At 47.2% G+C, this 23,758-nt stretch overlaps 2 protein-coding genes across 3 annotated transcripts in view; both read right to left on the reverse strand.

The window, feature by feature from the left end:
* The window catches only part of CAPN13 (calpain 13), a 58,084-nt gene extending 52,422 nt beyond the window's left edge, over nt 1-5,662 (reverse strand). The window contains exon 1 of the mRNA XM_069850847.1: nt 4,426-5,662. The gene's annotated coding sequence lies outside the window, so the exon portion shown is untranslated. The remainder of the gene's footprint in view (nt 1-4,425) is intronic.
* A 10,353-nt stretch (nt 5,663-16,015) lies between these two features.
* The window catches only part of GALNT14 (polypeptide N-acetylgalactosaminyltransferase 14), a 96,599-nt gene continuing 88,856 nt past the window's right edge, over nt 16,016-23,758 (reverse strand). Inside the window, exons 14-15 of one of the 2 annotated variants that reach the window (XM_069850850.1) lie at nt 20,170-20,289; nt 16,016-19,601 (exon numbers count right to left, since the gene is read on the reverse strand). In XM_069850850.1, coding sequence (XP_069706951.1) covers nt 19,443-19,601; nt 20,170-20,289 — 279 coding nt within the window. In that variant the 3' untranslated portion in view covers nt 16,016-19,442. The remainder of the gene's footprint in view (nt 19,602-20,169; nt 20,290-23,758) is intronic. The other variant, XM_069850851.1, reaches the window with a different exon arrangement.

Below are 23,758 nucleotides of genomic sequence, written 5' to 3' on the forward strand. Positions count from 1 at the left end.
GTGGGGAGAGCAGAGGAGTTTGCTGCTGCTGGCACCCTGCAATACCGTGGCGGATGCAATTCTGCCCCGACCCGAGGTTTGCTTTTGCAGAGCAGGGACATGAATCCACCCCCGCAGCAGCTATGCAGTCTAATCCACTCATGAGCAAAAGGTGCTGAGGAAACTCAAACCTGCCTCTATGCTGCCAGCTGCCACCCTAGGGCTGCCCAAAGCACAGGTAAAGGACAGCCTCACGCTCAGGGCCAGCGGCTACAGCACATTCCTTCCTCTGGTCCAGCAGGCACCAGCCTCTAAAGGGCAAACAGCAAAAAGCACCCTTGAACCCATTTTCTGTGAAGTTAGCACAGCTTGAGAGGTCCCACGTGGCACCACAGGATTTCATGTATTCTGGGATTTAATGAACCTTTATTCCTCTCTGCCCTGGAACAAAAATACAGAGAAAATACACAACCCCAGGGCTGTTTTTACAAGATATTTTAATCCAACTATATTTATCTACTCTTTGCCCAGCTTTCCCGAGAGCAGATGCTGCTTTGTGTAGCCAGCAGCCTCTCTGAAGCAGCAAGCTTTGTATCATCTTTCGGGAAGGGGTGGAGGAGAACAGCATCATTTTCCAAGCACTTGGTGAAAACTCTGGCATTAAGAAAGGCAACTCTCCTCACTCCACCCACAGAGCTTCTGTGCCGAGGTATTAACCCTGCTATCTGCTGCAACATTTCAGACGTATGTCTTCGTTTCTTCCTTCTGCCACTTTTGCCCCTGTGAAGAGCACAGTCTTTTTAGCAGAAGTACTCCTAATTTACACCATGGTAATGAAGAGAAACAGGCTGCACATTTTTACAGGGCAGTGAACACAATTACATTTGTGTAAAGGTGGCATCTCCCTTCCACCTTCGCCTCTGCAGCACAGGTCGGGTGTCCCACTGCTGTGGCACTGCAGGACCGACGGAAGAATATCAACCCTCATTTCCTCATTCATAGTTCTGTACATAGGTCAAGTGTTAGTTTTTATTTGCTTCTCTTGGACACAATGCAGGGAGGCTATGAATAATGTTATTCACAGACCATCTCCTCTGCCCCGTGTTTATGCATTCCTATTTCTGGCAGGACCTGCCCTTCTGGAGCACAATCTTTTACAACCATATAAACTATCAGGCAAACAGCAAAATCCTGCACATCCATTTTTACCCTGTCCTCAACCAGGATTTGCCCCAGCGCAAACTTGCCATGAGCTGCAGCACTTTGCCACATTCAAGCATGAATCATTTGCTGGTAACTAAAATAGGACTGCTGCTGGAGAGAGATGTGGGAGCTGCTTAGCAGCACATAAGGAATCCACACAGCTAGATCCTAGTGCCACTTGAGGGAGGGGGGATGTGATGTGAAAAATATCTCTCTCTGGAGCCCCATTTTCAAAAGAAATATCCTCCAACTTCAGACGACAGTGGGAATTCTTCAGGAATAAAAATAAGAAGAATGAAAAACCCAGGCAGCCTGCTGCTGACACCCACATTAGCACTAGAATTTCCCACTGGAATATTTTTCCTTCACAAAAACGCCTATCTGTCAAACATGAAAGCCGCTAAAAATGAATTTTCACCATGAGAAAGACACAATACATTTCAATAATACCACTAGGCTCCATTTTGATTTTGGAATAGCCTCATTTTTTGCTTATGAAAACCCATCACTTCAGGATCCTCTCTGTATTATCCGAAAGGCTTAACACTGCAACATAGAAAAGATTCCAAGTGTTATTGCAATAGCCCGCTACATTCAGTCTGACATTATTTTTCAGAAGATGGTTCCCCAGGTAGTGTCTGACTTTGATTTTCATTTGAAAGAGAAATGGAATACGAAAGCACTTCAAATGCACTGACCGCCAGAAAACTGAAAGCCCCGTTCAGCCCCATGCCAGCCAGCACTGAAACTCTCCCTGCCCATGAGCCCATCCCCTCACCGTGAGCAACAGCTAAGCGCACTCTAAACAGGACTGTCACTGCGTTATGCTTCCAAGTGGCATGGACTCACTTCGATCTGGTCACAGCACTGCCAATTTGCTTTAACAAAGTGGGCTCTAACAGCTCAGTTAAGGTACACTAAGAAAGTGAAGGAGCACTTCTGCCTTTCTTACCATTGTGTCCATCATCTACCTCTTCATAAACAGGGACTGGGATCCACAAAACAGCAGGGACTCCGGTAGAGCCAGACCTTTGGGGAGAGCACATCCAAGTGTTGTTCTTGTTTTCATCAGCATATCAGCCCTTGTTTGGCATTCCTACGCCCAGCCCTTGTTAAAGCCCTGCAAGCACAAAATCATTTATTTCACGCTTTTTGCTTTGTTTTTCTTGGTGTGAACAGATTGTGACAGTCTCACATTTGTCTGTTTTTCAGAAACATTCTTGTCATTCCCTAATGAAGAATCCTTGGCCTGCAGATCGTTCACTGACAATTTACTTGAAACACATCCAGTTCTCAGTCCTCGACGCAGTCTTTGCTGTGGACAGAGGCTGTCACATCCCCCACATCCCACCTGATGAAAAAAGTCTTGTCCTTCTCCAGCCATCTAATTCCCTCCAGTCGCTCTGATGCTGGTGAGCCATGTGGGAATGCAGAAAGGGAGCAAGTATAGAGCAGGGCTCAGTGAAGCAGCGCTCCTGGCTCACTAATGTAAAAGGCAACACCAACCCAGCAGCTCCCTCCCGCAAGCAAATCAGGGACCTTGACTCTACCACAGGGAGACATCAGAAGTTTGTTCTCTAGGGCAAGAAGATGAGACACTCTGAACTTAAAAACAATCAATCAACACTGACTCCACTATCCCCTTTTTGTTCCCTACTGTGGGATCCGGCCACAAGGCAATACTGAATCAAGCCCCTTGTTTACCACATCCAAGAGAAAACTCTGTACAAGCCTGTGCACAAATTGCTGAAATGAAGACTAAGCTGTTCCTCTCCTGCAGTCTGAATTTCAATTACTGTGCTTGTTGCAGCACACTGAAAGTTGGCCTCGGTAGCTGGAGAATCAGACTGTAGCGTGTCTGACCCAATGCACATCTTAGTGAGTGACAGACTGTGGCATGGAGGAAGAAACACTGCAGACTGATGAATCAGGCTTCTGGAACAAAGAATTACCTTCCTCTTCTTTTTCCTTCATTTCCTCCTGCAAAGCACTGGGGATGTCCTGTTAACAAAGGACAACAGCGAGCACTGTGGCATCAGGCAGGGAAGTCACAGAGGGGTTCCATACTAAATCACTAGGTTGTCAGGGAGAGACAGAGAGAGAAGAGGACGCTGCGCTGATGAAGACAGACTGACAGCAGCATCCTGCACATTCTCTGGGGCCGCAGGGTGAGATTTATTATGTGCTTACAGTGCCTTGTACAATAAGACTTTGATCCCCGATTGAAGCTTTTAGGAACTCTAATCCAAAGAGCAATAACAATTTTTCCATTTCAGAATCATGAGTGGTTAAAAACATTTTATTGTGTTTTAACAACTGGGTATATAAAAAAAAACACAAGGAAGTTTCAGAACAGTTAATCTTTAATTGTGTTTTTATTAACCGAACTGGCTTAGTAAACCTCTGGGCATTTTGTTAATGAGCACAGTTACGTGCTGTGGAAAAGCCAAGTGATTATCATAAAAATTATTTTTTATGGAGATTTCCACGCTGTTTTTCTTGCTGTGTTACCAGGCCTGCAGCACAGAGCTACATTGTGGTATACAGTCACTTTTCAACCCTCCTCCTGTTAGGGCACACACTCTTCGCCCTGTTTGCCACCAATACTGGTGGCGGTTCAGAGGCTGGTCAGACTCTGATCTCATCCAACACTGAGCAGTAAGTGAAGAGCAGAGTCCAGCAGCTCCTCATCACCACTCGAGGCAGACAACACTGAAGGTGGTGGCCAGGACTGCCACGGCTGTGCCCTGCTGGCACTGCTGCGTGCTTTACACCCTTTTATATTTATCAGAACTCCAGAGAGAACATTTTACTGGGGAAACAGCCACAGAGAGACAATCTAAAGCAAAATCAGAAAGCTTGCAGCTGGAAAATGAATTCTCATTTACTTTAGCTCAAACCAGAAGAGTCCACCTCAGAAAGAAACCTGAAATTCTTGTTTCCCAAACCAGGGATTAGCTCAAGGCCTGGATTTCTGAATAAAACCATGCACAACTGCCTGCTGCTTTCAGGATCTAACCTGAACACCACCAGCTGGTAAAATGCTTCAGCAACTTCAGAACACCTTGGAGCATATCTTTTGGGACAAGGCAGCTGCACCCTAGCCCTGCCTGGAGTCAACAGCCACATCACAAACGAGCCATGGACACAGAGACTTCATCCCTGCTGTTAAATACCACGGGAGATGCCAACGGCCTGAGTCTGGCCCTAGGGCCAAGCAGCACATGCCCATTCCAGACTTACCTTTTCCCTGAATGAAGACAGTCTGATCCAGGCTGGCAGTGGATTGGCAGCTGCAAACTGCCATCCAGAAAATAACAGTGCTTTTTTCTGGACAGTGAAAACAACCTTTTTGGGTCTGTTTCAGATCTGAAGAAAAGCTAGTATGCCTGAATGTTTCCCCACTTCTTTTTTACCCCAGCTGTATCAATAAGTCCAACACAAGATGCCACATCTCCCTGCCAGCCTGACCTTGCTCTTCATTTTCACCACTCCTGTACAGCACCTCTCTAACGCTTGCCCTCGTACCTGCATCCGCACAAAGCCATTTGATAAAGCTTGGGCCAAAAGCGCTTGAAAAGTAAATATTTGCAGGGAGCAGGTTCACTGACTCTACCTGCTGATTATTACCTGGGGTTGCGCTCCCGGTGAACAGCGAGCCAAGTGTCACTGCAGCACAGGGGAGTTGTTGTGCGTTGCTGTCATTGTCTACAAGAGGTAAGAGAGCCTGCAACATAGTGCCTGAAGAGGAATTTCAGCTAATGCAACACCCAGAAAGCCTCATTAACACCAAACTGAACACCTGGCTTCAGCCTGAGCTTGGGTTTGACTCACACATGGATCTGTTTATTCTTGATTGAGTAAACCAAACACCTTCAGCCAGCCCTGTGTCCTGGAGAGCAGGGCTGGGCCACACGGTGTCCCGCCCCAAAGTCACACCAAGTCTGAGCTCCACTCTGGCACATAATCAGGCATCTCCCATTCATTTTTCCATCCTTTTCCCCAGTGACCAACAGGACACATTGCCAGGAGGTGCCTGAGGGCAGTCTGAGAATGCCTTTCAGCATGGCAGCAGCAGGGTAGCTCAGCAAGGCTGTGCACATCCCCACCTGAAAGAAAGGTCAATGAACTGGAATTCAATGAAAGTGACTTAAAATCTCCCTGTTTTTCTGAGAAATTATCTTTCCTCCTTTCCAAAGGCTTTGTTTTTTTTCCAGGTTCCTACTAGTTTCTTGTTACTTTTCTGCAGATAATTTCACTAGCAAGAATATATTAAAAAATTGTATTCCAAGCAAGTCTTTCAGTCTTAGAAAAGAGTCACAAAAAATAGACTGAGCATTGTGTCGATTGAGTCACTGAAAAAAGACTGGGCTTCCATAATTTGGGTGAAAATACACAGAATTTCCACATCAACAGACCAGTGCAGTGTCCAGTCTCTAGCTAACGAGATTCAGCAAACAGTCCTTATTAGAGAAGGCATCCACACCAAAAACATGTCATCCTCTTCCACCTGGTTCTTTTCCTGGGAAAAGGAACGACGTAACACATGACAGATGCTGATAACTTTGCTCAAGGCACTTCTGCAAGATGCTCGGATATAGCAAGGCAATGCACAGCACAAAAAGCCATCCCTGGGGAAAGCAGCTGGAGCAAAGTCCACTGCTCCCATTTGTCAGTAGGCAGCCCACAGCTGTCTCTTGCTAACACTGGATCATACTCTTAAGGCACAGGCCAACTACTAAGGAGTTAATGACTTATTATTTTTTGTAGTGCAAAACATTTAAAGGTCACACTCATTTTAGTCAGAAAATAGAAACACATCGAGATCCTTAATGCATTCAGACCAGTTAATCAACACATCAGCACAGCCAGGATTTTGAATCTCAAATATCCTATTTTGAGCTGCTCACGGGCATAAAGATTCATAAATCAGAAATGACTAATGGCCGTATTCAAGCAAATCATTTCAGACAGTGAATACATTTTAGAAGCCCTCAATCTGTCTGTAGGAAGATCAGAAATCATAACAAGAAGTGATTTGGGCCATCCTTCTCTGGGAAATTACTTACTCACAGGAGACACTGGTTATTTGGCTCCCAAACTCCAGCCCTGAGGAGCTGGGCAAGCCTGGATGCAGCTCAGGTCACGGTCTTGGCAGTGACAGCAGATGCCTTACGGAAACCCTCTGGAAAAAGCCTGCAGAAGCAATCATATTTATTTTTAAAAAAACAAAGACTTCTACTGCCCCATCTCCTGCGTTGTCTCAATCCATCAGGAAAAACAACATATGCTCCCGCAGCGGCTGGCTGATCTCTCCACTGTACCACACACAGGGAACAAGCAAAACATTGCAAGGTTTAAAACTAAGTTTACTATGGGACAGAACCTGGGATGCTCAGCAGCAGCTGTGAAGCTGTATCCGCCCGGGAACAGCCAGGCTGCAGGCAGCCGCCACACAGGCACCGCAAAGCAACTCCAAACCCTCTGGCCCAGCATTCCTGGACTGCAAGGCAGTGCCTGTTCAGGGAGATCACATACAAGCTAGAGCACAGAGCACAGACATCCATCTACGCCATTCCCAGGGAACCTGCCTCTTCCCGCAAGGGAGACCTCGTGTGTGAGAACAGGGGAGAGCCAGATCACATGAGCACACAAGGACCACAGCACAGCCACAAGTGCAAGATCCAAATGCCTTACCTCACACGAAAGCACGTGCCAGACCTGCTCACTTCCCCCCTGCACTGCTCTAATTAAAATGAGAAGAAGCCAGCAGATCAGGCCCCACCAGCTGTGCGCTTCGGTGCCAGGTACAGGCATTGCGGTCAGACATACGCATAAGCTGAGCAGCTTTGCAGGATGCTTTTTTTGCTCCCCCTTTTTGTGGCGGCTTTGTTTAGGGCTTCACAGCGCTGGCAGAGTCCTGCCAGGCTCCTGGGCAAATCTGTCACACCAGTCAGTGCTGCCACAGACAGAGGGTTTCCACTGGAGTTCAATGTAACTGCTAGCATTTATCACTTTAATAGCCTAATGAAGGTGAGATGTAATTAGAAACGGTGTCAACTAGAATATGGAGTTTGTTTTACAATTATCTGTACTGTGGGTAACCACTGGCACAGAACAGTGCCTTTTAAAATGCTGGTAATACGTGACATAAATGTTCATCACCAGGTGACTTCAACTGACCCAAAACCACATTCTGTACCTGCTGCTTTTCTTCCTGAGTGCTTGAAAGCAAGTGCAAAAATACCGAGCCCCTCTCAAGGCATCTTTTCCAACACATGAAAATGGTTTATATCCACAACTGAGCCCATACAACTGTCACCTCAACATCATTCCCACTTGCAGAGCAATCAGCAGTGACTTTGCTTGAGTGATTTTTGTCTGTGTAAGCAAACTCAAATGAATGCAACAATATTAAGAACTCCCGGCAAAGCCATTGCAAAAAGTCTCCATAGACACGGCCTTCTTGTCATACACACCAAAAAAAGAAAAAAAAAGAAACAAAAAAATCACTGAGGATTAAAAGCAGTTCATGAAGTTGCATTTCTTTATGTCTTACTCAAAATAAGCGTTCATACGGAGGGTAATGCGAGTTTTATGGAGTCTGCAGGATGGCTGACCCTTATTTAAGGAAGAATGTCTAGAGGCACAAGGAACGCTTCTCCTGGATAAGGAACTCCTGCTGCTAGATAATTACCAGGGTTTGTTGCTTGCTGGCTATTGTGCAGTAAAGTAACGATGGCTGATGGTGCTGTTAGCCGACAGCTTAACACTGAGCAGGAGGGAGATTCAGACAGGCAGAAGCCTCCTGAGCACAACCACATTACAAAGCATGACTCTCCTTAAAGAGCTAATCTTGTTTCTGAATAACAGAGTGTAGTTTTAATTTGCATCATCTCTTCAGGGCTGGTGGCATTACTGGAAGCACAAGCCCTTTTCTCCACAGAATGGAAGGATGGACTTTGGTACTTAGCTGGTATCACGAGTGTACTCTAGCCTAGGCAGCTTTCCCCAGCTGTTACAGCTGTAGGATTAATAACCTGTTGTACTGGCATCCCTCTGACATTATCTAAAATGGATTTTAATTTAGTGCAGAAGACTGACAAGAGGTAATATTGAAAATTTTTATTCAAAAAGCCAGAAACAGTGAAGTCGTAGCCTGCAGCAGTAATAGTTTAGGCATCACTGCTTAAACTATGGGCACTGGAACAGGCTGCCCAGGGAGGGGATTGAGTCACCTTCCCTGGAGGGGTTTAAGGCACGGGTGGATGAGGTGCTGAGGGACATGGTTTAGTGTTTGATAGGAATGGTTGGACTCGATGATCCCGTGGGTCTCTTCCAACCTGGTCATTCTATGATTCTATGATCACTCAGCTCTGCTGCGAGACACAGGCAGAGTCCTGTGCCTGCCTATAAGACGCTTCCATTCTGCTCATCACAACAGGTTCCCCCGGGTCTTACAAACCCACAGCTGGCTCTGCACGGATCCTCCCCACTGCAGAAGCAGCAGCACGTTAGACGAGGCTAGATCCCTAAAGCACTCGCAGACAACAACAGAAGTGTTTCTGGTGACACTCCTATCGCTAGTCCTCATGCAACATTTTCACCACAGAGCAGGAAGCACCTAGGCCTTGCAGAGCATCATCCTAACAGCTATGAACTGAACCCTTTCTGCTTTACGTGACGTGCTATGAGTGCCTCTGAAGAGCGCAGTCACATTAACTAAGAATCCGTCTGCCCCCAGTACCCAGTCCCAACAGCTCCTAAGCAACATGCATTGCACTGCCAGGCGGAACTTACTGGCATCTCTCAAGTGGACGTGGTACAGCAAGTCGAGTCTATGAGGATCCTTAAAACTCAACTGGACACCCAGCTTCCCTGTACTTTCTGTAGGTGTCTCAAGCTACACAGAGGACCTGAAAGATGATTTTCAGAGAGAAGCACACTTCTGCACTTGCCTTGTAGAGGTTTGGGCACCTTTGTAAAGAACAGACTGCGGCTCAGACACACTTTCTTTTGGTCAATTGAACACAATTCTTTGATATCCTCAGAAGAAAGTCGTCCTGCATACATTTACACTGCTGCAGACATGTAGACTGGTCGTTTGGGTTTCATGTAATCATTTTCCACGTGGACACCCCATACATGACAACCAGCACAGAATGCCCCTGCAGAAGTGACAGCCTGCTATAATGTGGAGGCCACATTATGGTAGTGATGGCTCAGAGAAAGTGATGCTGCTAATTGCAGCAATTAAACAGTAATGATATAATTAATGCAAAAACTATGCATGGCTTAAATCCAAGCTATTGGAGTGCAAGAAGTATTCATCACACCTAGATGAAAATCATGCCTGTTGAGATGGTATCAAATCCGCTTTTATGACTTGATCATGGATAACGGTTGTGAGGAATTCAGGGAACAGCAACAGGCTATGTTCACAAAAGGAAACACAAAAGGACTTGAATTTTGATTGGAAAAAATCAAGGACCGAAGGTGAGGAGAACTGACAAAGTCTTTCTATAGCAAGACCCTTCAGATCCACGTTCTAGATCAACAGCGGATATAATGCCTCACATAGCCAGATGCAAAGACTGACTTCAATTTCCAACACATTCAAATGGACATTTGGCACATCTCTTTACAAACGAACGGTAAGAAACAGGACCAGAAAAGTCAACTGGTTCATTTCACTTTTTACAAAGCAACTTTTGGTGAAGAACAGATTTAAAAGACCAGCATTAACTCTGCATAACCCACATCCCGCATTTCCAGTCAATACAGTCACAAATCCCTGTTTTGAGAGATGAAGGAAATTAACTTATACAATGAAATTTTAAGAAACATATATGATATTGCTTAAACTTCAGAAATCAGGTATTCCCAGACAGCTGGCAAAGAAAAGGTGAAAGTTAAAAAGAGTCTGTTATGTTTGCTCCATGCCTGCCCCAGGTCTCACCTTACACTGTGGTTTGGCTCCTAAATTTTGAAAATCCACGTTGTTGTATTTTAAGGTGTCTCCCATCAGGGCCGTTACAGGGACACAGAACGGTTTGGTTGGAAAAGAGCTTTGAGATCATCAAGTCCAACCATACCTACCCACTACTAAACCATATCCCGAAGCACCTCATCTACCCGGCATTTAGACCCCTCCAGGGACAGGGAATCCACCACCTCCCTGGGCAGCCTCTGCCGGGGCCCAAGAACCCTTTCAGTGAAGATGTATTTCCTGATGTCCAACCTGAACCTGCCCTGGCACAACTTGAGGCCATTTCCCCTTGTCCCATTGCCTGTCACTTGGAGAAGAGACTAGCACCCACCTTGCTACAACCTCCTCTCAGGCAGCTGTAGACAGTGACAAGGTCTCTCCTCAGCCTCCTTTTCTCTAGACTAATCAGCCTCAGGTCCCTCAGCCGCCTCTCAAAAGGCTTGTTCTCCAGCCCCTTCCCCAGCGTTGTTGCTCTTCAAGGCAATGAGAACAGTCTACTTGTCAGTACAGAGTTTTCTTGCATGCTTTTCGTGCTGTGGCCCACACGCAGTCACTTCTAACCAACTGCTCTGCGATGAGCTCAGACCAATCTCTCTGGTTTCTTGACAGGTCACTGGGGTGAGGTCACTCAGGAGTCCCGAGAGTCAGAATTAGCATAGGGTGTACAGCTTTTTCCCCCCAGTAGCTTAAAACAGTTTGGTTTATTTGTCTGTAGCTAAACAGAGAAAGCTCCAAGGCCCAGTAAAGCGGAACCAGCATTTGTTCTCATGCAAGCACACAATATATTGGTTATTTGGCTTTATGAACACACCTTGTTTGGTGTCTAAGGAGGAGTAATGGCTCTCCATTTAGACTGTGGAGCCTACTGCTTAATAATAAATACACTCCTGACAGTGTTAAATGATAGCCTGCTTCTAATAAACCCCATGCTGATCCATGTGTTGGTTAGAGTGGGTAATTCATCTTCCTGGGCTGTTAAAACTTTAGCTGGGATTATAGAGACAACATGAATCAGACACGATCAGCATGTCCCCTGCTGCTTTGCTCATTTTCTCCCCGTAACAAAACACTGGCTAGTTTTCTCTCATGCCTTGCAGATCCTGTTATTAGCTGATTTTGTTATTAATTGCTCCTAAGGCTTGGGAGGCCGTTTCAAGGCACGCACATAAGGGATTTGCACAGTCTACAGCAAAAGACCACTACATGCTCACACTCGCACTTCTCCCAGGTTACTTGGTTGTAATCCCTTTGTGTTACTGAGTAGAGGGCCCGCAGCCATGCTCTGACTCCACAAGAACCAACCAAGTGTTCAGATTTTTTCCTTTATTTGCTACCAGAAAGAAACAAAGAAGGGGGACAAAAAGAGGAAAAAGCACCATATTATCCTCAAATCTAATTACGGCCTTAATAGCTCCTGAGGCTTGGCTTTAAGAACTGGCTCATAAAAGCCATCCTGGTCACCCTGCCCCCTAATACCCTTTGGTCTCACATGCTGATAAGGGCTTAGTTTGAGCTGTTTTAAACCAGCTGATAACACGCTGACAAGCGGGCTGCAGGATGCGCCAGGCAGCCAAGCGCCCCAGAAAGAGCAGCCCCGTGGGAACAACATGCAGCTGCCTGAGCAGACCTGGCTTCTCACTCCATCAGAGACTCACCAATGGTAACTGGGCTCCTGCTCCCCAAGGAGCAGCCATGGTGTCCCAGGACAGTGTGGCATTCCCAGGCACGCATGCTCGCCACCACGTGCTCCACAGCCCATCTCTGCAATCCTGGGGAGAAAGGACGCCCCAAGCCCCAGCACAGCCCTGCATGCTGCATACACAGGACCCAAGGAGCAGGAAAAGTGGAGCTTTTAGCTCCCTGTTGCCTCACATTAAAAAAGGTCACGGATGACCTTTTAAATCAGGCTGGATAGTGCACAGTCCCTTCGCACCCACCTACAGCTGCTGCTATTAGCATTTGCCACAGAAAACTGAAGTCAGGTTAAGAACATGATCTCTTTCTTTCCCCAGTCCTGTTACTTCTTACAAAATCCAGTTGGGGCACCATGATTTTCCCTTTCCATACTGGATGCTTATGCTCTTAGGCAGCTTTTGACAACTACCATTAATCACAACGATACACGAACATGGGGCCTCCCACTTCCACAGCTGCACACACGCAAGCCAACAGCAGGTTTGCTCGCTGCCACTGAGGGCAACAAGCTCGGCCATAAGCATCACCCCCGTGCCCAGGGGGAGTCAGCCAGGGCCGTGCCTCCCTGCTGTCTCGGGGACAACTCGAGTTGGCACCTATTGCTAGGAGTCCAGTTGCTCCTGCCTGGGGATAATTGCTCAGTGTTCAGGAGCCAGCCTCTTCAGCCCAGCCCCAACACTCTGGACCAGGGGAAAAGGCAAGACATGACCTACAAAACATTCCCAGCTCGGGCACAACTGCAGCAGGCAGCCGTGTGCCGAGGGAAGAGGATGACTCTAGACAGGAGCTGTGCTGTAAATCCATCCATATTTCCAGTACCAAAGTAGCATCCCAACTCCAAATTCCTCTCAGGTGTCCTAAAAATTAGATAATAGCAGACACCAGGAACACCTGTTACAAAAGGCCAAAAGAAATAAAGAGGTGGGGGCAGGTAGCACAACATTTTTTCCCCATTTAAAGCATCCTTTCTGTCCTGCTGGTCTCTGTAGCTGCAGAGTTCCTGAACAGACAGGCACCAGCTGAGGACCAGGCTAGGAGGACAGAATAAGCCAGAAGAGGGGAGAAGAGATTCAAGACACCGAATCAACCCAGAAAGAAAAGCAAGCTACACATGTGACCCTCCAGGGCTCCACTCACCGACTGGCAGCCCAGGCAGAATCTCACAGACCCGCCTCAGCCTGGTGCTTCCTGAAAACAATTGCAGCAGCCCAGCATCTTATTTGCAAGTCAGCTCCCTCAAAGCAGACAGAGCTGCCTCGCTCACACTGGTAACATGCACTGGGTTACACACCCAGGCCTCAGCAGGTTCTGTAATATGGCTGGGGAATACAATACACCTGTCCCGAATTAGAGTACTTAGGTTTATCTCATTTCAGAACCAACTCACAGATGGGTAGAGAACAGATCAGCTGTAAGAAATTCCTTTTATTGTACAACTTGTTATTCATGGTCGGGTGAAACTGGCTTCAAAGGTGATCCCGTGCACTCTAAGGGATATCTTCTTCTATCTAATGTAGTTTATACAAACCAAATTGGTTTTTGCTTCCAACATCTCTTTGCAGAAGAAAATCAATTTTAAGATGCAGTGGCTGTGATCTTTCAAGCTAAGGCTCCATTGCAAACACAGGAAATGTTTGGCAATGCAAAGCTGCAGACAGGACAAGTAATGCACGTTATCAGCACACGTGCTGTGTCCAGATCAAGGTTTCACTTCTGAGGCACTGAATAATCCACTGCCTCTCTAATAATGCTTTCACTAACAGAAGCAAAAATATGTAGTGACCAGATAAGCAAATTTAACTCCTCTAGCATTCAGAGGCAGATATTTCAAGTCACCTGATCAGCTGTCAGTCAAAATAAAATCTCCTAGAAGTGCAGGGTGCCGACCCAATGCCCACCCAGGCTCTCTGCACCCCTGGAAGCAGGTGGTTTCAAATCCTTCTCAGAGGATTTGTAACATCTCTGATTGCTTCCCAGCCTCAACATCTCCACAACTCACTGTGCATCTTGAGAACTTTACCCACCTCTCCCTCCATCAGCTCCTGTGTCTGTCAGACCACCTGCCAGTGCTTCCCACCACCGCCAAACCTCCATAAAAACTCCCTTTCACCTCAGCTTGTGCACAGCCTCCCCAGATCAACTCCACAATGATTAGTAAGGAGGTGAGAGCAGCTTCACAATGAGGAGCCCTCTCTCCCAACACCGCACACTCTTCTGTGAAATGACTGTTGTTGTCAGTGGCACCAAGCAGCTAAAATCCAGTAAAACTTCATAGAATCATTATGTTGGAAAAGACCTTTGAGATCATCAAGCCCGAACTTGTAACAGCCACCTAAATCCTGTTGGCTTACCCAATACTCAGAGTTAACACCCTTGGATCAGGCTGTGTTTGGAGAAAACAATCTTCTCTGGTAGTGAAATCAGGCTGGATGTCCATGTGACCCAGAAATTGTCAGCAGGACCAGACCTCATGAAAATTGTTCCAAACGTGTCTAACACAGACTCCTCTAAACCCACTTCAAATGCCACAGCAGCATTACAGTACCGGGATGCAGATCTCCATTAAAATAGGCTCAGGCAGCCTTACCAAAGCTGAGAGGAGGCAGCATGGCATTGTATCCATCTGCTCCACAGCTACACAAATAGAGAGGTGGGTTGCTGTGTCTCTCCATGGTCAGAGCTGGCTGGGAGCACACGATGTGTGTTTAATACCCAGTACAAGTGCGGCTGTACTGAAGGGCCCCAACAGCACCGCGGAGTTGCACACTCTTCACTTTGCTCTGGTGCTGTTACAAACCTGAGCCGACGGCGCAGCTCTGAGTCACGGGGGCTGAACATGCAGCTCATCCAGGCACAGCACAGCCACAGCAGCACACAGGCAGGAGGCAAGGCTGCCTGCCTCGTGCTCCCTGAGCATCCTGGCAGAGGACTCCAGCTGCAGCAGACAGCCACTACCCTACATGAAAGGCAACCCTCTCCCTCACACAGAGTAGGTAAAACTAAGACATTTTAAAACTAGGAAGACTTTTATCAACTTGACCTTTAGATGGGAGTTTACTTCTTCCCACTTCTCTCAGTTTGAGCGTCGGGAACAGGCCTGCCAGGACACTTCTGTCTGCAATCATCTCACAGCCCAAGACATGAAAGCTTGGGTCCAGAAACTGCAGGGAAAAGTACGTTTACAATCAGTAAATTTGCTCACATGGAAGATCCCTTCTTTTCCACTTTTCTCTTAAAAATTACTTTAAACACATTTCTACTGGCTTGCAGACTCCAAAACCTTTCAGCCAGAGAACAGCTCTGATATTGCAATTTCCTCCTTTCATTAAATGTATCAGGTTACATATAAGCTTTCAAAGCAACTTTTCCTTTCCCCCTTGGTTGATTGGTTGGTTTTACAATTGAATTTAACCCTGTATAGTAGCAACATGTTGTTTGGACACTTCTTTCTTATAAATCACAGGAAAGCAAGAGCCAACAGTCACTGCAATGGGTAGTTGAAAGAGAATTGCTAGACGAGCACTAATGCAAAACCCAGCCTTGAAATTCAGTCATGTTTTCTTCTGCATATCACACACTATCAGGTGGAATTTCCTTAGTGACCAAGGAATACCAGAGAAAACAGAGTAGCCCCTACGTCACAAAAGTGGCACATCTATATGCCACTTTTCACCAGCTCTAAGCTAAAATGCAGCCTAATTAAAAATTTAATTAGATCCAATTGGAGAGGCAGTAGCTTAGAACAGGTTTTTATTCTTACAGGATTCCGAAGGCACTTCCAGAGATAACAGAACAGTGGACATACAGAAAACATCCATAAACCTGGAATAATTCTGCTGGGTTTCAGCCCTTATGTCAAAACGTAAGCTGGACATGTGTATCAGACTTCCTTAAACTTCCCTGCCAATCGGGGAGGGGGAAAAGAATCAGAAGAAGGGGAAAAGCGAGCAAAACTCATGGGTTGAGATAAAGACAGCTTAATAAGTGAAGGAAAACGGAAGAAGAAAACCAGCTAAGCAATGCACAGGCAGTCGCTCACCACTGCAGACCGATGCCTGGCCAGTATCTGAGCACACCTACCATGGAAGAATCTCCTCTCCAGTTTTATTATTAACTGCACCGTTATATGGCATGCAGCGTCCCTTTGGGTCTGCTGCCCCAGCTGTGCCCCCTTCCCAGCCTCTTGCTCAGCCCCAGCCTCCCCACTGGGACAGCAGAGTGAGACAGAGAAGGCCTCGATATTGTACAAGTAACTACAGTAACTACAACATCACTGCATATTATCACCAGTCTAAACCACAGCACCACAGCAGCTGCGCGAAAGAAAGTGAACTCCACCAGAACCAGACCCTGCGCAGGCAGGCAGCAAGGTCCCATGGGGATAACTTCAAAGGCTGCTAGTCCTTCACCGGTCCAGGACTACAGGTATGGCATGAAACAAAAACTAATACTCAGTCTTCACTAGAAGTTCAGGAAACTGAGACAAGGAGCTGAACTAAGCTATCCCAAGTCACTCCCAGAGGCAGAAAAAGGGATTAGCACTCAGGGCTGGTGCTTGTCATGAACCACCATCGTTCAGACTTCACGCCCCCAGCCCCATTTTCCTATGGTCTCACTGGATAACCTTCTGGCTGCTCACAGCATGATAATAAATGTCTAGGCAAGTAACAAACACAAAGCAAAAAAGGTTCATCTGTCATCAGTGTATTTTAATAAAATACAAAATAAACCTAAAGTTATAAGTTGGATTTCAGCAGCAGTTAACCTTTTGCCAACAAGATGCAAGCAGAAGACTTGCTAAATGCCACATTGGGACTAACTCTGAAGACTGCCGGCCCATTGAGCTTCCCAGGAGCCAGGCTAGTACCCTCTCCAAAAGCACTGCTGATCCATAGGGCTCATCTCATTTCTTGGACCATGAAACAAGCTGCAGTCCAAGAGTTACAGCCAACCACCAGATTGTCAAGTGGCTGCTGCTCCCAGTTCTGTTCAGTACCTGGTGGCTTTGGGGCCTGCAAGAGACTTAGCCAAGTGGTGCTTACTCTCATGGAGGGGCCAGTCTGCCTGCTGTCACCTTCCCCACTGCCTGCCTTCCACTCCCCCCAGACAAGCTCACAGGGATCACTTTAGCACATGCTTTAGAACAGGAGGGGGCTGGCACAGCTTTTGGATTTCACAAAATGCAATAAGATGAGAAGTTGGTCAAATAACTTCTTCCTAGAACACACCCCTGCAGGTCCCACAGGTCCGTGTGCTCAAGCACACACACGTATAGCGAGGTAGCTGTTTCTGTTAAGACAAAGAAGAGCACTAGCTGCTTAGAGAGCTTTGGCTGTCAGCAGAATAGATACTTTTGGCTTAGGAGGATGACAACAATGCTAGATAGGTCTGAGGTCCTGGTACACCCGCTGGGCACTGAACTTCACAACTGATGCAAAGTTGTTCCTCTCTAAGTTCTCAGGACTGAAGTGCCAGCAGCTGGACAGCCCCAGCTGCAAGCTGGTATCGGTGTGGACACGTTAAGCTGCAAGCCCTTGGGAGCCGCCTTCCCTTTGAGACTAGATCAGGAATTACTACTGCTGGCCTGTCATCACCACTGTGAAAACAAGGTTTGATATTTCCCAGCAGGAGCCCAAGGTCACTACCCTTTTTGGTGAAATATTCCATTCTCACACTTCCCTTTGTTTCCTGTGCGAAGTGGTGGTGTGGAAACAATGCCACCACAAAATGACAGCTTTCTCCAGCCCGCCCTAACAGCAGTCCTTGAGGTCTGCACCGAGGGAACCTGATTCGGTTAGAAATCACTGCAGCACACGGAAAGCGCTTAGACCCTGTGACCTTTTGTAAATAAAGAGTTATATTGGCTCTGCCTCTAAAGCCAGGGAGATTTACACAGACAGCTTCCTCCCAGCACTGAGGGAGGAGAAGCAGAGGCAGTAAAATCCTGAAAGCCAGCAATTTACTCGAGGGATGCTGAGAGCACTTGAAGGCTCAAAGCTTGCGGTATTTTACCTACAGTTTAGAGCACAGGGAACAAGGAGGAGGATTTTCATTTAACCCTACATTTTTAGAGACACAAACTGTATTTTTTTGAAGTCACGTTGATGGCCCTGCAGAAGTTCTCTTTGCAAGTTGTTCCTGCAGAAGTGCTGTGTGTGCAGCTCTTGGTGATTCACTGCCTGCTCCCCACACTGTGGTGAGATCCGCTCTGAAGGACAGGCTGGAAAGGACCCTCTGGTCTTCTCCTGTTCCCAAGACCCCTTTGAGGCCTCCTGCCCCATTCTGCATTGGCAGTCACCTCACTCCCACGTACCAATAGTACCTGACCCAACCTCTGGTTAATCACTGATCTCAAAAACCTCGGGAAATTATTTCTACCAAGTCTGCATGCATGCAAAGACTTTGGGAGAGAGCTGTTCTGTGACCTAGGGCTCCCTGTTTACAGGCGTGACTGGGGGATTCCCAAAACTTTCTTCAGTACTTCACATCTTGGGCCACAGGACACCTGGGAAGCAAAACCAGGGCATATCCCCTTTCCTTCCTCAGAGTAGTCTGTAGTTCTAAGTGCCGTCTCCATTCTGGCAGCAGCAGGGCTTCCTCGGAGTCCCCTCTTCTGTAGTCAGGAAATTGGGAAACACAAATATGACACAATTACCTTCAATTACCAAAAATATTAATTGTATGGAAGAGAAGTGAAAATTGGACTTATTCCAGATCTGAAGCAGTGAGAGACACAGTGAGATTATAGGGCAGTTTTCAGTGACCAAAGCTGGCTCGTGGCCTCCAGAGAGGAGAACTAATCACGTTACTGCCTTTTCTACCAGCTTCACAGCAATTTACATCCTTTAATTCCACACACTGAATGCTCTGTTTGCTTGGGCTTTGGAGAATCAACAGCCCCCTGTGCAGCTGGCACTGAGCAGGACTGCCCCATTACTTGCTGTTTTGACCCTGGCTGCAGCTGTAAATGACTGCTCTGCCTCTGTACACACGACAGGGATCAGGCAGGAATTCAAACGTGCAGCATGGCTCGACCCCCACTGTCTGCAGAAGTCAAGTTCATCCACAGCTGTGAAAGTGCAAAGATAATCCAGTGTTTTCCACTTGATCCCAGGCAATGTTCCTTGGCACATCCCTCCTTGCACACTGACCTGACCCCACAAAAGCTATCGAGATGCTTATTTTGCTAAGTCCAAGTTTCCTTTTGGTCCCCAAGGCTCTTCTGCCTGTGTTTCCAGAGAGATTAATAAATACTGTGCATACTGGACTGTTGCAGGGCCCACAGCAGGAGCCCTGGTATCTCCCTAAAACATTTCAAGTTTGGTTTTCTGCCATCCTTCTCTGAATGCATGAGCCTTGACAAGTCAATACCAGCTGCAAGCCTTGCAAACGATATCCCGATATCCGTTTTTCAACCTGGAGCGCCACGTCCTTACTTTTGTTTGAATGATTCTTCTCCTGTCCCATGATACACAAGGACTCTCAGTAGTTTTTCGTTTCAGCTCCACTGAGTGTATCCTGGCTGTATGTGGCTACATCTCCGTGCTCATCCCGATGGTGTAAGTTCTCCAGCAGGTCAAGACATCACCATGTCCCAGCGCTGACTCATGGCGGTGCTCTCACAAGGGTTGATGACAAGCTCTTTGGTGCTCTCATTTGTGTCCCCAATCGTCTCAGTGTCCAAACAAAAGCGTGAGGCTATGTGCTCAATGTGTGACCCAACCTTACCCCATCGCTGAGGAGAGACAGACACAAGAGGAGAAACAGGTGAACAAGTTTGCTCCTTCTTATGTTTTTGCTATACTGGTCCAGCATCACAAGGACAGTCACCACAAAGCCCTTGTGGCCTGGCACACACTGAGTCCTCTATCCCACAACCAAAGCATGCGCCAAGTGTTTCTCTGATCAGGAGCGCGCTCTTTTAAGCTCAGCCTCTGCCTGGCTTCAGGGAGATAATGTACTACTAACAGCTTTTCCCCAGGTCACTGGTTCAAATGCCAGCTCGATGATTAACTGCAGGGAGACGTTAGCATCTGCTGGCTGACTGGCAGCCCATGTGAACTAAATTGCCAGTTCGGGTTTGCCCTCTGTAGATAAGTATCCAGATCACCACCCGCGCTAATAGACACCCTTATCAACACACTCATTTATGAGGCAAAGGGCTGAACAGACCAGAGCCCGTACTCCCAGACAGACGGCGCTTCACAGACGAAGTCAGAGCACGCATCTGGCTTGATGTGCAGCGATACTGTGTTGAGAGAAAGGTAATTGCAAAGAAAATGGGGATCAGTGAAAGGGCTCACCTGCTTGTTGTCACCTTCTCTGCAAGGCGAGAGCACGACCTGGGAGCCAGGGAAGAGGGTGTACACGGACAAGCAGAGCTGCTGCTGACGGACCTGGTGGTTGTACGTGTATGTCCATTCCTGCAAAGAGGGGAGAGGGGAGAGATCAGGATCGATTCTTGGTGCTCTTTCACCTGGAAAGCAACCACTTGGATCTTGCCCCTTCGGAAACCAAGCACAAACCTCACTGACTTCAGGAGGCACCAGGACACGTCACTAGGATGTTTCAAGCCTGCCCCAAAACTGCAGCCATCAGTGGGGATTGCAGGTACCAAAGAAAATATCCACAAAAGCTGCTTGGAGAAAATGGCTCACAAGGGAAAGGAATTCATAGACAGATCTGTGCTGTGGGTAGGGAACAGGAAGTGGAAAAACAGCAGAAGAGACAGAAACGTACAGCACATAATGTGCAATTCTCTTATTCCCAGCAAGAACAGCAAAAATGTTTTTGTGGTCAGCAGCAGGAGAGAGGAAGTGATACATAGCAAATGTTTGCAATTCCCAGGATTCTGTTCCCAAATATCACAAAATCCAGGGAATCTCTCTTTACTACAGAAGAGGGGGCCCTCATGAAGGGCTGCCACTGAAGGAATAGAGGAGACACTTGTATCGAAGGAGAAGGACCAAACTCCAAACGTTTGCTTTCCTGACTTGCTATGACCTGCAGGAGCTATTCCTGCTCCCCTGGGCTGGCCTGGAGCTGTTCATCTCATGCTGCTTTTCATATTCAGCTGCTCTTTATCAGTTCCTCAGCCCAAGAAATAATCTTTGTCCTGTGTAAAGCTTACCATACAACAGGGGCGCTCTCTTGGATTCTCTCTCCCACCCGTGGATAGGTTTTTTTGGGAGAAAAGGAGAAGAGGCTGACCAGGATTTCCAAATCTACTGGACAAAGCATTATATACATACAGATACACAGCTTAGCCCAGGGGCATTTTACAGAAATTTATTCCAATGTTTATTCAAGTTGTACATTTTCTGTCATCCACCTGTGCTCCTATTACCCGAGAGCACCTCCTGAGGCTGTCCAGGCAGGGTCATCTTCCTGCTATTTCTGTGTGGACACAAGCAGGAGAGCCGCTTTGGCTGCTTGTGCATAATCCCAGGGAGTGACTTCTGGAACAAGTTTCTTGCTTAGAACTTAAGCTGGGTCTGGAAAAAGGAAAGGTAAAAACTGCTCTTGGGAGACTGAAACCCTTTCTGGGTGCCAGGGGGGGAAGCAGAGAACGGCTGCCCTGATCTCAGAGCCAGAATGCCTACAGCACCCTCCAAAGCAGAGGCTTTGGGTTGCATTAGCATGAGTTATTAGAGTAGGATAACGCGTCCATCCCTGCATTTGTCACCATCAGCAGCTGTAACGCTTCTCCTTGACTTCACAATAGACACCTATAGGCATTTAATTCCTGGGAATATAAGTCCTACTTCATTCAGTTTCTTAGCCACTAGAAGGGAAAACACGCTTTTGCACAACAGGGCCAGATCCCCAGGACTTCACGCTGTGACCCTCACACCCCATGTTTCCTAGCCTACTCCTTCCCACTATCTAATGGAAATTGAACCTGGCTTCTGCACAGCCTGCCTGCAGGCTTCTGAGCAGGAGTTGCCAGGATGTCGGCACGTAACCAGCATACATTTCCAAAGCCGCAGCCTGCACGCAAAGTGCTTCTGGCAAACCCTTCTTGTCAGATGGAGTAGAGTTTACCTGATCCGATAGCAAACATGTTCCAGACATCCCAACCATGCTCACTGCCAGCTGCTCTCCAAACCACCAGCCTGGGAAATCAGGTGCCAAATTAGCCCTCTGTCCGTGAGGAACCAAGACATGTAGGGCAAGCTCCAACACCTTTTCTCAGTGTCCGCACTTCTACAAGCTGCTTTGAAAACATGCTTTATGTTTTTAACCAATTGTTTGTCATTTTAGCTCAGGACAAGGCCTGAGCTACACCCGTGAGGCTCCTCAGCAGCAGCGAGCTGATCCTGACTAATCCTGCAACTCCTGCACACAACGGATCCCCCAGCTAATGCAGAGAGTAGGACTTATTGACCTCTCTGCCCCCTTGCTTTGCAGGAATGCTGCTCCCAGAGCTTCTCCATGTTCTTTCTCCAGGCCAGGTTCTGTCCGAGCCTTTCCAGGATTCACATCCTCTTAAGGCAGGACCACCCCCTCACCTAACAAAGCACCATGGGATGGACAGGGTGGTGGCAACCATCTCTTCAAAGCTGCTCTTCATTACTGGAATCTAGGCCTACAGGGCCAGACACACGTGTCGTCAGTTCGACAGTGGATACTGGATCTCCCCTCCTACTCCCAGGCTGTCTGGCTACTGTCTTCATCCAACCTGACTGATTTCCACATAGCTCTTCTGTTTTGCTGGAATGGCTTTTAATGGAAGCCAGTCCTGTTGGAAATGTTTTATCCAGTTCTAACCATTTTTTGCTTCCTTTCAGCCCCAGAAGAAAGCCAAAGAAAATGATGCAAAAAACAAAGAAATTCTGAGAGGAAAAAAAGGTCATCAGAACCCAACAGAATCCACTAAAAGCTCTAAGTTAAAATACAGGCAAATGGCCACGCAAGTATTTCTTTTAGTCAATCTCATCCCTCATTTGTATCAGTCAGGATGAAAATTCCTGGGTTTTTTTTCCCCAAGAAACTCCCTAATCATCTGCACGCTGAGCGCTCCCATGGCCAGACAGAGCAGCAACAGCAGCAGCCTGTCCTCACACAGGGTGACGGGCGACAGCTCGGATCTCACATCTGGCCCCAGGATCTCATGCGGGTAGTGCTGGTAAAGGGCCAGGGCAGCCTAGCAGGGAAGCAGCTACAGAAGGGCAAATACTACCAGATTAGTGCTGCTAACACCAGTAATAAAGGACCAGGATGGGCAGGGTATTTCTGCAGCACTTACTGAATGCCAGGAAGCCACAGCTTCGATTTAGCTAAGCCTGTTTCTCAAATAATGAAGCTGAGGGCAAACGAGATGTGACTTCAGTATGTTAAAACTTCCAGGGAAGCTGTGGCTGCCCCATTCCTGGAGGCGTTCAAGGCCAGGCTGGATGGGGCCTTGGGCAGCCTGATCCAGAGGGACACGTCCCTGCTCATCACAGGGGGGTTGGAACCAGACAATCTTTAAGGTCCCCTCCAACCCAAACTATTCTATGATTATTGCTCTATTCTGGTATTCCAAATACAAACTCAAGCAGTATTCAGGACTGCTGCATCATGTCTCCTACACAGCCTGGTGATTACACCCCCCAGGTCATCCACAAGTTCAGGCAGTCTTGTAACACCCGTGTAGTTAAAATATAAAACTAAAATACATGAAAATTCCAATATCCCGCTTTCATCTGAAATATTCTCCATGGGTACGAGTAACAGAGAAGGATACTAGAAAGACAAAGAAAGATAAAAGGAAAGGTTTCTCTGCCTGTGCACCAAGTGTAGCAGTTCAGCAATCTGTTTGCAGTACATTTTTCCACTCCCCTGCAGAGCTACCTCTGGATGCACACAAGAAATGGAGCTGCCCCCAGTGGGAAGCGCTGACCCATTGCA

This window comes from Phaenicophaeus curvirostris, chromosome 2 (assembly GCF_032191515.1).
Source record: "Phaenicophaeus curvirostris isolate KB17595 chromosome 2, BPBGC_Pcur_1.0, whole genome shotgun sequence".
NCBI lineage: Eukaryota > Metazoa > Chordata > Aves > Cuculiformes > Cuculidae > Phaenicophaeus > Phaenicophaeus curvirostris.